We start from the raw sequence: 15,965 nt of genomic DNA, 5'->3' as shown, positions 1-15,965 counted from the left end.
TTGTTCTGCTTCATTTTCCTTGGCCTATATTTATATATATTTATTTTTATGCTTCTACTTTAATATAAATTAACAATCTCTTACTAACGGCAGTGACTAAATGTTTGCAAAGCATCGATACTCTGCATTTCCTTCAATTTGTTAGGTTGTCCAACCATATGTTCTGCTTTTTTTTGTAAGGACAATTACCATCCTGTTGACATTGTCTCAGCCTGCTTATACAATCCAATAAAAATCAAGTCAATAAACAAGCAAACAAACAAATGACCACCTCTGCCCCCTGAATAACAGTTACGGAGAAACGGTGGCGTGACCTGTTTGGTCTCACTGCGTGCCACAGCATAAAGATAAAGGGAACCCTGACCATTAGGTCCAGTCGTGACCGACTCTGGGGTTGTGGTGCTCATCTCGCTTTACTGGCCGAGGGAGCCAGCGTACAGCTTCCGGGTCATGTGGCCAGCATGACTAAGCTGCTTCTGGTGAACCCCAGAGCAGCGCACGGAAACGCCGTTTACCTTCCCGCCAGAGTGGTACCTATTTATCTACTTGCACTTTGATGGGCTTTTGAACTGCTAGGTTGGCAGGAGCAGGGACCGAGCAATGGGAGCTCACCCCGTCGTGGGGATTCGAACCGCCGACCTTCTGATCAGCAAGTCCCAGGCTCTGTGGTTTAACCCACAGCACCACCCGCGTCCCTTGCCACAGCATAACACAGCTTTAAATAGAGAGTGAAAAGCGGGGCATGCGCCAAATTTTTGCATGGCATAGGGTGCCACTGAAATTAGAGAGCCCAACGTCTGCCACTGAATTATCAACCTCATGTTCTGTTTCTACCCTTCCCAGGGGCATCTGGGTCTTATTCAGGTCTTGAGTCTGATCTAGCAAGATTCTTCTTACGTTCTTATGCTACATTTTTTTTTTTTTTTTTTGGCAGGGCTCCAAGTGTCTCTAGCTAAAAAGCTGCTCCAACGACGGAGGAAGTCAAAAAGAGAGAGAGAGTGCTGCATGCCTTGTCCTTTTTGTTACCTGGACAGGTAAGGTCACACCCACCTCTAGTCACATGCAAAGGAAGTTATGTCCCAGCCAGGAGGAAACAGAAAGTTTTCAACTGGCTGGACCAAACATTCCCCTGCATGTACACTCTAGGAAAACAAGGAATGTTGTACTTGACTGCTACTTATGTATCACATCCCACATATATCAAGGGTGGGCAACCTCAGGCCCAAATGTGGCCCTCCAAGCCTCTCTGTCTGACCCTAGAAACTCTCCACAGGCCACACCCACTCTTTCCAAGCCACACCCCCTCCCCTGGCCTTGCTTCTCATTTCAAGCAGTTTTGCTTGGCTGGAACAGATGGATGGAAGATAGATGGAAGATGTCGGAGTATCTGTTGAAACTAGTCTACTGTACAAAGGTAAAATTTTGCATCGACTGCTCCACCTACTTTTGCCTATGGCCCCATGCATCATTGATATGTGGCCCTCAGAATATTATGTGGCCCTTGGGCTGAGGTTCCCCACTCCTGTTCAGCACAGACTGCACAGTGGGTACTGGTCCTGCAAGTACTTTATATTTAGTGTTTTTATTTAGTGTTTTTATGCTGTGAACCTCCCAGAGACATTTGGATGAAGGGCGGTATACAGATTTAATAAAGAAAATTTTAAATTCTATGTGCCAGTTTTTTCTAAACAATAATAAATGATGAATCTAGGGCAGAACACAGTATGCAAAGATAACAGTAACCTTGATCTCTGCATTCTTTGCTACTATTAGTATATAGCTGGAAAACAGGGAAAGTGAACGGGGAATCGTCTCTGGCTATTTAGGCACAAAATAGATAAAATACTTGTATACAAGCTAAAAACAAGACAAAACACTCCCACTGATTTTTGAGCCAAGCATTTTCCACAGTTGTAATTTAGAGACTATTTTTCCATAACAGTGCAGAGATAATTCTCTCTGATGTGCTTATCTGCAGGAAAAGAGACTCTTTAGCTGACTCAATTACCGGGCTCAGGTGAGACACTCACTTCAGGGAAAAAAAAAACACAGCAAGAAAAACACTTGGGGCAAACAATAGAAAAGCGATATCATTACTAGCATAAGTAGCAGGCCGGATTGTCAAGCTGGAGGCCTGCAATTTAAAAACAATGCATGGACCAACACTCTTGACAGCTGTAAAGCAAGTGCTCCTTTTCCTTGATGTTCTTTTGGGTGCCAATAAACACCAAAAGAAGAAGACTGTGCAAGCACGAATTTTCAGTATCAAGTTCCCTGCAAAGAAAAGCCCTGCATATCCCAAACAGTATTTTATTTTTATATAGAGATTTGCACCCCTCATTTTATTACCAGTGCACTAATCAGAATTGCCTTACAGTAGTCATGAGCACTGTGGGTTAAACCACAGAGCCTAGGGCTTGCCGATCAGAAGGTCGGCAGTTTGAATCCCTGCGACTGGGTGAGCTCCCGTTGCTCAGTCCCTGCTCCTGCCCACCTAGCAGTTCGAAAGCACGTCAAAGTGCAAGTAGATAAATAGGTACCGTTCTGGTGGGAAGGTAAACGGCGTTTCCGTGCGCTGCTCTGGTTCGCCAAAAGCGGCTTAGTCATGCTGGCCACATGACCCGGAAGCTGTATGCTGGCTCCCTCGGCCAGTAAAGCGAGATGAGCACTGCAACCCCAGAGTCGTCCGCAACTGGACCTAATGGTCAGGGGTCCCTTTACCTTTACCTAGTCATGAGCAAAGCAGATTCTGGCACATCTTCTAGGGTGCACATTCTAGCTTTGCAGGCCATGCTGGATGCACCAGATGGGTCATGTCATCACACCACCTGAAGCAAGAATAGAACTAGAACCAGCCCACTTCTGATGCCATGGCTGCATATCATCAGGGGAGCTGAGTGATGGGTGTCAAACTTTGGGAGAAGCCTGTGCACCCCTGCTGGACTTCTCACTGAAGAGAAACCCTGGTAAGAACCTTTGGAACCTGAGAAGTCCCTAGGACAGTGCCCTACCTAAGCTTTGCAAGGGACAGCAGTTTTCCATTTGTTTAAAAAACAACAAGTACAGTCATTCAGAATCCATCTGCATTCTAGTTTGATCTTCTCTGGTTTGCATCGTTCTGATGCATTATGTGAACTTAAAGGCAGCTGTCCTTCAAAATTCACACTTTTGAGTTTTGCAATGCAGTCCTCCTACCAAATAATGCAGCTAGGCGTTTTAGTTGAGACTCCTGCATTGCTGGGGGTTGGACTAGATGACCCTCTGGGACCTCAGATTTAAATTCTTTCCTGGTCTCCTTGCTGGCCCTAGTAGGACCAACTTGACCAGTTAGCCCTGGTGATCATTTGATATCTACTGACTGGTTTTTGTCCCCCCCCCCCAAAAAAAATGACCCCTGAAGTTTTGAATTTTATTGATATTGATGCTGCATTTTTATGTTGTATTTTATGCTGCTTTATGCTGCTTTTAAGTCACATTTTAATCAATGTTTTATATTTGCTGTTAGCCACCCTGAGCCCGGTTTTTAAACCAGGAAGGGCACGGTATAAATAAAATTATTTATTTATTTATTTATTTATTTAATATTATTATTAATATTATTATTATTATTATCTACAGTTCTATGATTCTATGAAATGTGTATCTCAGGGGAAAGTAGGCATAAAAATGGAAACACTAGTGAAAATAGCATAAACATGCATTGTAGGAGGGGAAACACCTTACAAAACTAAGTACGTTAGGCAAAATTGCATCAAAATGTTTATTATGTTAAATACACCCCCACCTGTCATTTCATAGACCTGGATATCTGCTCTCCCTCCCCGCCCCCCACCCACCAAAAAAAGGCCCGTTTAATTCATGGGTCATTCCAGGTTATTTAATAAAAATAGACTTCCCAAGCCCCCTAGCAAAATATTATCCATGAAATAATTAGAATAAGGGCATAAAACACAAAGGGATATGGTCACCACTATTAATGGGTAGCTGACTCCAGCTCACGGTGATATTGACGGTCTTTTTGTAATTTGTCGGACATATCCTTTGTAAAATATGTAAGGTCACCACCACCGTGAGGACTACAGTAGTCTTGACTACAAGCCAGAAGCTAACATACTAATTGCAACTGGAGGTATCAGAGCCTTGAGACAATTCAGAATTTGCCTCTTTCTTCTCTGGTGTAACAATGTCATTGTATGCACATAAAAGAACTTCCTTTGGCAAGGAATCAGTAGATGTCCTGAGCTGTGTGCTGAAACCTGCAGTGACTTACCCTTCCGTGACTTTTCACAGAGCCTCATCTTTTAACCTAGCCTGTAATTAGCAAACATGCGACAGATATCTGCAAAATCCTATGCAGTCTTACTTAGCAGGTGCTGCTTCTGAATCACCATCCCTCTTAGGATTGCAGTGCTTGTAGATTTCCAAAGAACGAAAGGTTCAGCAGCAAAATTGTGCTATATAAAAGGGGGGAGAGGACTGAGGTGGGTGCAAAAGTAATTTATCTGATCGTGTAGGCATTGTACGGCTGATAGGATTGATCAACAAAGCCTATTTTCCATAGCAATGAATATTCCTATAGAAAAGACTGTGCTCTCTTGTTGTTGTTGTTTAGTCGTTTAGTCGTGTCCAACTCTTTGTGACCCCATGGACCAGAGCACGCCAGGCACTCCTGTCTTCCACTGCCTCCCGCAGTTTGGTCAAACTCATGCTGGTAGCTTCGAGAACCCTGTCCAACCATCTCGTCCTCTGTCGTCCCCTTCTCCTTGTGCCCTCCATCTTTCCCAACACCAGGGTCTTTTCCAGGGAGTCTTCTCTTCTCATGAGGTGGCCAAAGCATTGGAGCCTCAGCTTCACGATCTGTCCTTCCAATGAGCACTCAGGGCTGATTTCCTTAAGAATGGATAGGTTTGATCTTCTTGCTGTCCATGGGACTCTCAAGACTCTCCTCCAGCACCATAATTCAAAAGCATCAATTCTTTGGCGATCAGCCTTCTTTATGGTCCAGCTCTCACTTCCATACATCACTACTGGGAAAACCATAGCTTTAACTATATGGACCTTTGTTGGCAAGGTGATGTCTCTGCTTTTTAAGATGCTGTCTAGGTTTGTCATTGCTTTTCTCCCAAGAAGCAGGTGTCTTTTAATAACAGCATTAGAACCCCTCTATTTAATAAGCAAACAAGCTACCATAAGAGTGGCTGGGACACGGAGCAGAGCCCTTATTCAAACAACAGATGCATTCATGTCCCAATATCCTTTTTTATCTGTCCACCTCTCTTCATTCCACTGTATGGAAGTTGCCTTACGGGATTCATTACTAACTTATTTATAACTTTCTATCCTGCCTTTAAACAAGGTTTTCAAGGACAGCAGCAAAAATATATATATTTAACACTTAACAATAAAATATGGAAGTGCCCTTGCAGTAGAAAATCCACTACAGTGTGGTGTAGTGGTTAAGAGCGGTGGACTCGTAATCTGGTGAACCGGGTTTGCTTCCCCGCTCCTCCACATGCAGCTGCTGGGTGACCTTGGGCTAGTCACACTTCTCTGAAGTCTCTCAGCCCCACTCACCTCACAAAGTGTTTCTTGTGGAGGAGGAAAGGAAAGGAGAACGTGAGCCGCTTTTAGACTCCTTAGAGTAGTGATAAAGCAGGATATCAACACCAAACTCTTCTTCTTCTCCTCCCCACCCCCCGAGCGGGCTGCACTGCCAGCACAACTGCTATTTGGTAGACCCTGAGAATGTTTCCAGGGACAGTGGGTCTGCTATTTTTCCTGACATTTTTTGGATTTTCTGCTTGTTTCCCTCACCCCAGCTGAGCGAGGACTCTCTGCTAGCGTAACAGCCGTGTGTTTCCATCTGCCAACATAAATACGAGAACAGGATTGTTCTGTCCATTGCCAAAGCTGAGCTGCAGCAAACGATTTTAACTGGAGGACAGTTGGTACCGTATTTTTCCGTCTGTGAGACTAGGTCTGTGAGACTGGAGAAGAGGAGGTTAAGGCGTGATATGATAGCCATGTTCAAATATATAAAAGGATGTCACATAGAGGAGGGAGAAAGGTTGTTTTCTGCTGCTCCAGAGAAGCGGGCACGGAGCAATGGATCCAAACTACAAGAAAGAAGATTCCACCTAAACATTAGGAAGAACTTCCTGACAGTAAGAGCTGTTCGACAGTGGAATTTGCTGCCAAGGAGTGTGGTGGAGTCTCCTTCTTTGGAGGTCTTTAAGCAGAGGCTTGACAACCATATGTCAGGAGTGCTCTGAGGGTGTTTCCTGCTTGGCAGGGGGTTGGACTCGATGGCCCTTGTGGTCTCTTCCAACTCTATGATTCTATGATTCTAGGTTTCCCCCCCTAAAAAAAATGTCAAAAATAGGGGGCATCTTGTACATGGGGGCGTCTTATAGACGGAAAAATATGTAATGTATAGACAGAAAATGTATATGTATAGACAGAAAAATATGTAATAAGAATGCCACTAATAAGGACACGGAAGGGAAGAGGAATAGAATTGCTATTTAATTTTGTGTATCTTTGGTTGTGAGTGTCTTGCTGCAAAGAGGGCACTTAATTGTCCACCATGGACTTGATTTCCTGGCTCTGTTTGAAGCTTTTTCTGTGAAATAACATCTATGAACCCATCAAAGGATGACATTGCTTCAAGCATGGAGTTTCTTCCCCTCAGTTGTGTCAAGAGAGCAAAACGCAGATATCCTCCAATATGGTTTCTGCCTGCTGAGATAAGCAGTGCAACAACTGAAATGAAGAGCCACTCTACTCATAACAACCCTAAACCCCAGCGTTCTTTGTGCATCAATATGTGTGTGTGTGTGTGTGTGTGTGTGTACACACATACAGGTGGAACATATAAACCAACATCGGGACTGGCAGACTGACCCTATTCTGCGTTATTATTAAAGTTTCACCCTGATTTACATGGCTGCTCAGAAGAGATTAGCAAGCTTGCTGGGTAGTTTTAATATCCCTAAGACAAAGAATTCCACAATAAAACAAGAGATAAGACCTTAATCCCACTGCATTATCTTACAGTCAACCAAATTTGCATCAAATAAAATACAGGTCTGAACTTGCAGTTGATCTCATCTAGAGTAACTATCAAATTTTACTCTGTTAAATAGGCAAGCAAATCAAGCTTGAAAATCGAAAAAGGGTTTATGGAATGGAACAGAGAATATGATTTATGAAATTATGGAATATTTCGTTTAGGAAGTTACTGTAACGTTTCTTAAAAGTCAGGTCAGTAATGCAGCTATTTTTAAAAAATAAAATAAAAACATTAGTAACTTGCAGAAGTAAATAATACAAAGGCAACTTCCAGGTGTTTGTCCAATTAATGTGTCTATTTCGGCTCTTATCCGTAGCTCTTAAGCCTTTTTGTTTGAGCAGAACTGCCATCACACCAACAAGATGTGCTTTCCTCCTTGTGTTACTTGATTTAACCTTAGTATCCATATGAACAGAAGCACAGATAGAACAAGCAGAGGTCAGCAGCAGCCCAATGGAATAACGGCTGTGTGCATGTGCTGTACTGAGATGGAAAAAAGGGGGAGAAGATGGAGAGCAACACCAGAACACAGGCATATCAAGGGAGAAGAGGGTCTTAAAATGTGTGAGGAAGCAGTTTATTGAAATGACCTGCTGTGACCCAACGCTGTTTGAAGAAAACTTAAGAGGGACTGCTTGTCAAAAGAACTGGATAAGCAGAGTTCTCACTGACTTGGGCTTCAGTCATTTGTTTCAATAAACTGTTCAGATGTGAAGGAAATAAGCAGCTATCCTATCTTTAAAAGACATCTGAAGGCAACCCTGTTTAGGGAAGTTTTTACTATTTAATTCTGTATTGTTTTTAACACTCGATTGGGAACCGCCCAGAGTGGCTGGGGAGGCTCAGCCGGATGGGCACGATATAAATAATAAATTGTTATTATTATTAGTATTATTAGTATTATTTTCTATTGGCTTATGGCGGTTACTCAGGCCATGAAGCAATGCGTACAGAATGAGCCCCATGGAATTCGGCAGAATAACACAGAATTGGCCTGCCTCGCTACTGTTTCTCAACGGTATTGACATTTACAAAAAAGCAGGCCTGCAACAAGATGTTGCAGTGTGAAGCGATCCTGTTCAGGGTTCCAGCCGGCCAGACCATTCCCTTCATTACCCCCACCTCAGTCAGTCAGTATTCCATACCCACCGAGCATGCTCAGTCCTACCTGACGTTTTTGGGTGAGTGGGGGATTCCAAGGATGTTTCGTCCTGCATATCTTGGGAGTTCTGCCAAGCCTGCTCATACCTCCCTCTTGCATGTGGATGGTGCTGTTTTGGCTACGTAAAGAATGTACGCTCACGGGGATGTGTTTGCGATTGGTGGGGGTGGGTGGGCGTATATAGGATTATTTCATCTAGTGGATCACAACAAACATAGAGGTAGAAGTGAGCAGCCTTCATTGTGTGGACCAGTCTTGTGCATGCAGAGGCGTTCCAATCCTATCAATGAAATGAACTCTGTCCATTGGCTAGGAGATAACATGGAAACTTCACAGAGACAGCAGAGATATGTCGGTGACGAACAGCAAGCGGCAACTATCATCACGCCCTGCTTAAGGCTCCCTAAGTAGATATGGAATATCCAGGAACATACAGGGCGCTTCCAAATGAGCTGCTTATTCAACATTCGTCCTGACTGGTTTGCAGGTGGATTTGACAACGTTGGCTATTTAATGAACATCCGTTCTGATGTGTCTGTGCAGAGTTTAGAAGACACTGCATTAAAGAAGCACTGTTCCAGTGCTTTCCCCCGTCGCTTCCCCTATAAGAGAGCCAGTGTGGTGTAGTGGTTAAGAGCGGTGGACTCGTAATCTGGTGAACTGGGTTTGCTTTCCTGCTCCTCCACATGCAGCTGCTGGGTGACCTTGGGCTAGTCACACTTCTCTGAAGTCTCTCAGCCCCACTCACCTCACAGAGTGTTCATTGCGGGGGAGGAAGGGAAAGGAGAATGTTATGAGACTACTTCGGGTAGTGATAAAGCGGGATATCAAATCCAAACTCTCCTTTTTCTTCTATAAAAGTTGAATCTTTTGCATGAACTCCCAGCACCCATGTCCGTCTCTCAATACAGGACAGTTGGGCCAACAACTTCATTGTTTAAAGAGGTAGAGGTTTGGCACAGGCATGGCACCAGCAGCATCCCTGCTGGGGTATACCTGTTAGGGGTCAATCCGGGGTGAAGGGGGCCTATGACACACAACAAGTAGGGACCCCATGTGGGGTCACCGCCTTGAGAAGTGCTATGGCCTTAGCCCCTGCTTGGGCATTTGGACAGAAGTGACTCCTTCCAGATCCTTTTAACGGGATACCCCTGAAGCCTGGGGGGGGCAGGCAGAGGCTACAGCATCCCTTCCACCAAAGACTTCAGGCATGCCCAATGCCTAAACCATCACTTCAGCCAAAAATGAGGAGGTGGAAAGCTGAGCGGGTTTAAATATCCAAGAGGTGGGCCAGAGTGAAGCCTAGAGCCTCTGTCCGACCCACGTCTGGGGCGGAGCCAGCTGTGCAACCGGCTTCTGATTGGACGAATATGGGGCAGGCTATGATCCACCTCCCAGGCTGGTGCGAGGCCCATTTGGCAGTCGTATCGGCCTGGGAAAACCCCAAAAACTGGTCTCCCGCTAGATCATGGTGGGGTGCTCAAGACACCGCCATGCAAAAACGCCTGACCATTAAAGGAAAGCATACTGGGGGAAATGGATTTGTTGTGCAAGACGTCCCAATAAACTATAATTGTGTCACCAGAATTTACGGGTATGTGACTAAATGCTACCCAAAAACCAGCAATAGTCTGGAAGTGCCCACAGAAAGATGTACTTTCGAAAAGGGGGAACTTGGGGAATTAAACAGACAGTGTATGACTTTTTAAACCTTTGCACATAAATGTTACAACAAGCTTGTAAAATTTGCCATTATGGACGCCGTAGAGACACCATTACTACGGTGACCCCACATTTAAAGTATTATGGCAAATTTACTTATAAAAAAAAAGGAATGCAAAGAACGCAGAGATTTATCAGAAAGGCTTCAACATACTAAAAGGTAAATGTCAATACCATGTTGAGAAACGGTAGTAAGTCAGGCTAATGCCATGTTATCTGGAAGTTCCACTGAATGTTGCTGGGCTTACTCTAAGTTCATTGCTCCATGGCCTTAGTTACCTTCTGCAGCAATTCAGCTGTCTTTTCCAACATAAAAAAGCTAATAGAAAACAGTTCCTTGAAACAAACGACTGAAGCCCAAGAGCTCTGCTTATTCAGTCCTTTTGACAAGCAGTGTCTCTTACATTTACTTGAAACAACACTGTAGTAACAGGACCTGACTCACAGAGTCAGAATTTTCTTTAGTTCCAGGTATATTTTCATATATAACATTAGAGACACATATAAGCCTCTCTCATGCTTTCTGTGTCACTTATAAGTGCATAATAATATTTGGAAGACAAACAACTGTGTTCTGCAGCCAACAGCAGTTTTAATTATCAGTTAGGAACCAAAAGACTATTTATGCCTCAGTTTCTTATTTATGCATTGTGAACAGACGCTACTGTTGTCAGAAAGGTTGAAACAACTATGAAGTATTCCATGAACAATTTTTTAGAAAGTTGTAGGGCAAATAATAGTTTGAAGGTGACCTGGAAACTATAACTAATCCAGAATGCGGCAGCTAGACTGGTGACTGGGAGTGGCCGCCGAGACCACATAACACCAGACTTGAAAGACCTACACTGGCTCCCAGTATGTTTCCGAGCACAATTCAAAGTGTTGGTGTTGACCTTTAAAGCCCTAAATGGCCTCGGTCCAATATACCTGAAGGAGCGTCTCCACCCCCATCGTTCTGCCGAGACACTGAGGTCCAGTGCCGAGGGCCTTCTGGTGGTTCCCTCCCTGCAAGAAGCCAAGTTACAGGGAACCAGGCAAAGGGCCTTCTCGGTAGTGGTACCCACCCTGTGGAACGCCCTCCCACCAGATGTCAAAGAGGAAAACAACTACCAGACTTTTAGAAGACATCTGAAGGCAGCCCTGTTTAGGGAAGCTTTTAATGTTTAACCGACTATTGTATTTTAATATTCTGTTGGAAGCCACCCAGAGTGGTTGGGGAAACCCAGCCAGATGGGCGGGGTATAAATAAATAAATAAATAAATAATTCTAGATTGTACTTACAATGCCCAACTTGAAACCGGATAGCCAGATATCACTCACTAACTACCTAATATATATATTATTATGGGTGCCAATGCAGGCAGTACCAGATTTATGGTTCCATCAAACAGGGTGCCAAACAAAAACAACTGTACCAAAAAGAATTATTGTGTGTGGAGGGGGGAAATATTGGGGGAAGGAACCCAAATTTTGTCCTCGCCCAGGGTGTCATATTACCAAAGTCCGCCATTGATGGAGGTCTCCACCCCCACCCCCACCCCCACCCCGACGCAACAGAACCTTTAGGGATGCAATTTTTAAAAAAAGACTGTAGGTGAGGGATGCTTAAACTCTCTACCTGTCCATCCCCTGTGTTTCTGCTGCTCCTCAGTACCCCTGCAGATGCTATTCACACTTTTTAAAAGTGTACAATTAATTGCAACACCAACTTTGGCCCCACAGTCTCATGCCCATCCTAGCTTCGCCATCCTGTATCACCCTGCTGACCATGCTAAAAAGTGAAGTCCCACCTGCCTGCATATCCTTGGGATGTTCTAAGATAAGTTTGCTGTCGCTCTTCCTTTTTGCTGTCTTTTATTTTTTGTTGTTATAATTAGTTTCCAGTGCTTTGCGATTGTTCTTCTACCTCACCAAGTATTTGGACAGACAGCTGAGTTGTAATTTTTTTAAAGCGGAATAAATACGGATTCATCAAGAACTTCCTAAACTTGCTATTCATACCTCCGCTGTCAAAGAAAGTATGTTTCTGAATTCAAGTTGCTGGAAACCACAGGAAGGGAGAGTGATCCTGTGCTCAGGTCTTGTTTGTGAGCTTCCTGGACAGCTCAGTCGGCCACAGCAGGTGCTGATAATGCCAAGGTTGCGGGTTCGATCCCCGTATGGTACAGCTGCATATTCCTGCATTGCAAGGGGGTTGGACTAGATGATCCTCAGGAGTTCCTTTCAACTTTACAGTTCTACGATTCCCACAGGCATCTGGTTAGACACTGTGAGATCAGGATGCTGGACTAGATGAGCCACTGGCCTGATCTAGCAAGCTATTCTTATGTTCTTATTATGGGAACAATCCAGAGTGAGCTGAGGCTCATGTGCACCTCACTCCCCTCTCCCCCTCCTGTGTTCAAAAGCTTCCACTTCCCTTTTAAACTAACCACAATCAAGCATTATGTTTGAACCCAGATAAACTGTGGTTAGCTGAGTAAATCAGCTTCTAGGCTTCAGATGCAACAGCAAACCATGGCTAATTGAAATCAGAACGAAAACCTTCTGATTTTCTCAAAGTTTCACCAGAGCGGAGAAAATTATTATATACCATTATTTGTTGTTGTGTCCAAACCAGGCCAGTCAGTGAGCTTGACCCTCACTCTCGCATACCAGGCCTTAACTGAAAGCAAGTCTTATGGATTTCAGTGAGGCTTACTTCCAAGTAAATATCCTTAAGAGTGGGTTACATGGAAGGAACATTGAGCTGTCTGGATCTGAGGGATTTATTTTCACAACAGCTATGATCTTCCAAGGGAGAAAGTGGGAAATACCACTTTTTTCTGGAAAAATCTAGAATCTAAAGCAGTGAAAAATCTAAAGCAGGTAAAATGATATTGCATAAACTATGCATATTATTGTCATGCTACAAGAAACATTCTGCAAATTAACATGCTTACATGGAAGAACTGCAGATATGTCAGTCTAACACAAATAATTAGAGCCACGATGATAAAGCAGAAACAAAATGAAAATAGGAGCCGCATTTGGTAGATGGGAAGTTGCATACATGATAAGTTAAAGGAGGCATCCCCACAACTACCGGTATATGGTGAATATGAAGGAGAATCCAGAACTGTAAGTCAGATTCCAAACTAGTCAGATTCTACTAAGAGGAAAACATGCTGTCTTTTAAATAGAAAGTTTCTGAATGCACAGGAAAATTTGAATGAAATTAGGACGACCCAGATATAAAATCCAAGTCTTAATACACTTGGGAAGCACCGAGAGAATAGTAGAATGGGAGAGGGAAAATCCCAGCTGTTTTCCTGTATTACTTGTACAACTGTGTTTTGAAATAAATGACAAAATAGCAGCAGCACAGATATGCCTGTTTCATGATATAAACTTGAAAGCTCCCTCGTATACACAGACAACTCTCTAAAGCAAACAAGTAGATTATCCTTCTGACATTCTGTGGCCGCACTGAGGCTTCAATCCAATGTCAATTTTCCTGGGAATAAGCACCACAGAACTGAATGGGGATTACTTCCAAGTAGACATCTACAGGAGGCACCGTGAGTCTCCAGCCCCCTCAAAAAAACAACTGACACCACAATCCTAAACAAGCTGGAGCAGGTCTTAGGTGGAAGCAAGTGTTACTTCCAATAAATGTATTGAGGAAGAGGACATAAGCTCTACCAAAGCGCTGAAATATTGGGTTCAGGAACAAAACCGACTGGAGGAAGAAAAGATGTATTACAGATTTATGTATCAGATGCCCAGATGTTACTGAGGGAACAGCATCATCTATACCTGTTATCACTGTACAGGCATTAGTTTTCAAAAACCAAAATAATAATAATAGGACCAATGAGAAATAAAGTCTAGTTTTCCAGGAACATTGAATGACCTTCCCTATTCGGGGTGCAATTAAACTTAATCTCCACCAAGATCCTATGCCACACAAGAGGAAAAATACAGAGCAGATGAGATCCAGGTGAACACAGCAATTCGCATACACATATTTGGATATATTTACTTTCCTAAATTGAAAGAGGCATGTTAAAAAACAACGTGAGAAGTTGTGGGCTGCTTTGCCAAACCTTCCCCCCTCCTCCCCTCACTGCTCCCCCTCCCCCAGCCTGCCAGCCCACCGCTCCTTACCTGATAATGTCATCATTGTGCCCCAGGAAAAATTTCTGGCTATGCTCTCTGGTGTTATAAACCACCCCGACTCCGGCCACGAAGTAAACCACTTCCTTGCCTGCCGTGTAGTACAGGTTGTTGCGGCACTGGTGACCCCTATACCCATATACCCACTCCAGACGCAGCTGGCATCTAGGAGCTGTCCGATCCGCCATGATAAGAGACGACCCCCCCCCCTAGAAACACACAGGGAAAAAAGCTGGTGGTGCTGCCCTCCACCCCTGCTATTCCTTGCCAGTTCCCGGTTCCCTTCCTTTTACGAAGGCTTCCAATTCCTGCTTGGCTGCCAAGTCTGGGGGCTGCACTTTGCAATGCTGATGGTTTTCAGAGGAAAATGCATCCGGGCAAAGTCCTGCTCTGCTGCTGCTGCTGCTGCTGCTGCTGCTTCAGCCACCGCCGCTGCTGCTGCTGCTTTTGCTAGTGCCGAGCTGCCACCATAATCTTCTACTGCCAAAGATGAGCAGCTGCTGCTTTCTCCCTGTTTTGCAACCCAGGCAACTTGAGAGGAGGGGGGCACCTACACAGATGCAAATCAACGCTGTATGGAACTATTGCATGCCGATTCCACCCAAAGAAGCCTGTTCCGGGTGTCACAATCTCCCAGGCGCAGGACGCCGGTGGTGCTATGCTTCTTCTGCCCGATGCATCTTCTTGCAAGGGGAAAGTCACTGCATTTTTTAAATATAGTTTTTTAACGGTGTGGAAAAAAGGTGCAGCTGCCACAGGAATCCGCCCGCTCTTTTCAAATGCAAGCAATGAGCTTTAATTCACTGTGTGATGGCTCTGAACGTGCGACAAAGTGGTTTTCTCTGGATTTTCATCTTAATGCATTTGCAACTTAGTGCAAAGACAGGAAATTTCTGGGGGAGGGGGGAGGAAGGAGGAAGGAAAGAAACCTTAATAAAAGCAAGCCATCCATACAAGTTGATCAATTTAATCACTCTACAGTATAATTTTTTTTAAAAAATGTGTCAGCACCGCCTGTCCACCCCACCCCACCTCCAGAACTAAAGGGAAGCATGTAGATAGTGATGAAACCATTTTTTTGCATATAGAAAAGCAATGAAATGGTCCTCATTTATCAAATAAAGCGTATTAGAATTCCCTAGGGTACATTTTGTAAATAAAAATAAGGCATTCCCCCCCTTCTCTCTCTTTCTCATAACAAGAATATTTCCAGTGGGCGGGGGGGGGGGGACATGTATGCCAGTCTTGTGGTTTCTCGTGATAACAAACTCGACTCTACTACTAAATGCGAAGGGGGTGTTTCCAGAACATGCACACATGGCACACACAGCCACTGCCCAATGGAGGTGAATTAATGAGACACTAGGAAGCAGTGACAAACATTATGGAAATCAGGAGGGGAAGGGAGGAGGGGGAAGTGTTCCCACTAGCTGGTTACATAAATAATACCACACAGCCAGCGCACAACTGCTCAAAGCAGTTTCCCCCCAATTTGTGCAGGGATCAGGAGGCACGGGTACCTTGAAGTCTGAGATACCATGAGGATGGAGGCAGAGAGTTGCCATCAGCTGCTAAGAATTTGCAGCTTCACTCAGCTATGTGGTTAACTTAGAAGGGGTTATCCCACCCTTTCAGAAGACATCTGAAGGCAGCCCTGTTTAGGGAAGCTTTTAATGTTTAACTGACTATTGTATTTTAGTGTTCTGTTGGAAGCCGCCCAGAGTGGCTGGTGAATTTATACCCATCTGGCTGGGTATAAATAAATTATTATTATTATTATTATTATTATTATTAGCAGAGCAGCAACAGGAACTGAACGAGTTATCTTGCCCATCTCAAGTTTTTCCTTG

The 15,965-nt window shown here is 44.1% G+C and overlaps 1 protein-coding gene across 4 annotated transcripts in view; it reads right to left on the bottom strand.

Annotated features, from left to right (window-relative positions):
* The window catches only part of EML6 (EMAP like 6), a 176,275-nt gene that overhangs the window by 157,753 nt on the left and 2,557 nt on the right, over window positions 1-15,965 (bottom strand). For all 4 annotated transcript variants that reach the window (XR_013984757.1, XM_081000806.1, XM_081000802.1 and 1 more), the window contains exon 2: window positions 14,107-15,008. Coding sequence is in view for 3 of the 4 variants with exons in the window: in XM_081000806.1 (XP_080856932.1) it covers window positions 14,107-14,303 (197 nt within the window). In the remaining variant the exon portion in view is untranslated. The remainder of the gene's footprint in view (window positions 1-14,106; window positions 15,009-15,965) is intronic.

The sequence above is a fragment of the Podarcis pityusensis genome (genome assembly GCF_964106645.2).
Source record: "Podarcis pityusensis genome assembly, chromosome: 3".
Taxonomy (NCBI): Eukaryota; Metazoa; Chordata; class Lepidosauria; order Squamata; family Lacertidae; genus Podarcis; species Podarcis pityusensis.
Note: the sequence above shows the minus strand (reverse complement) of the source record. Positions and strands in the feature narration are given on the sequence as shown.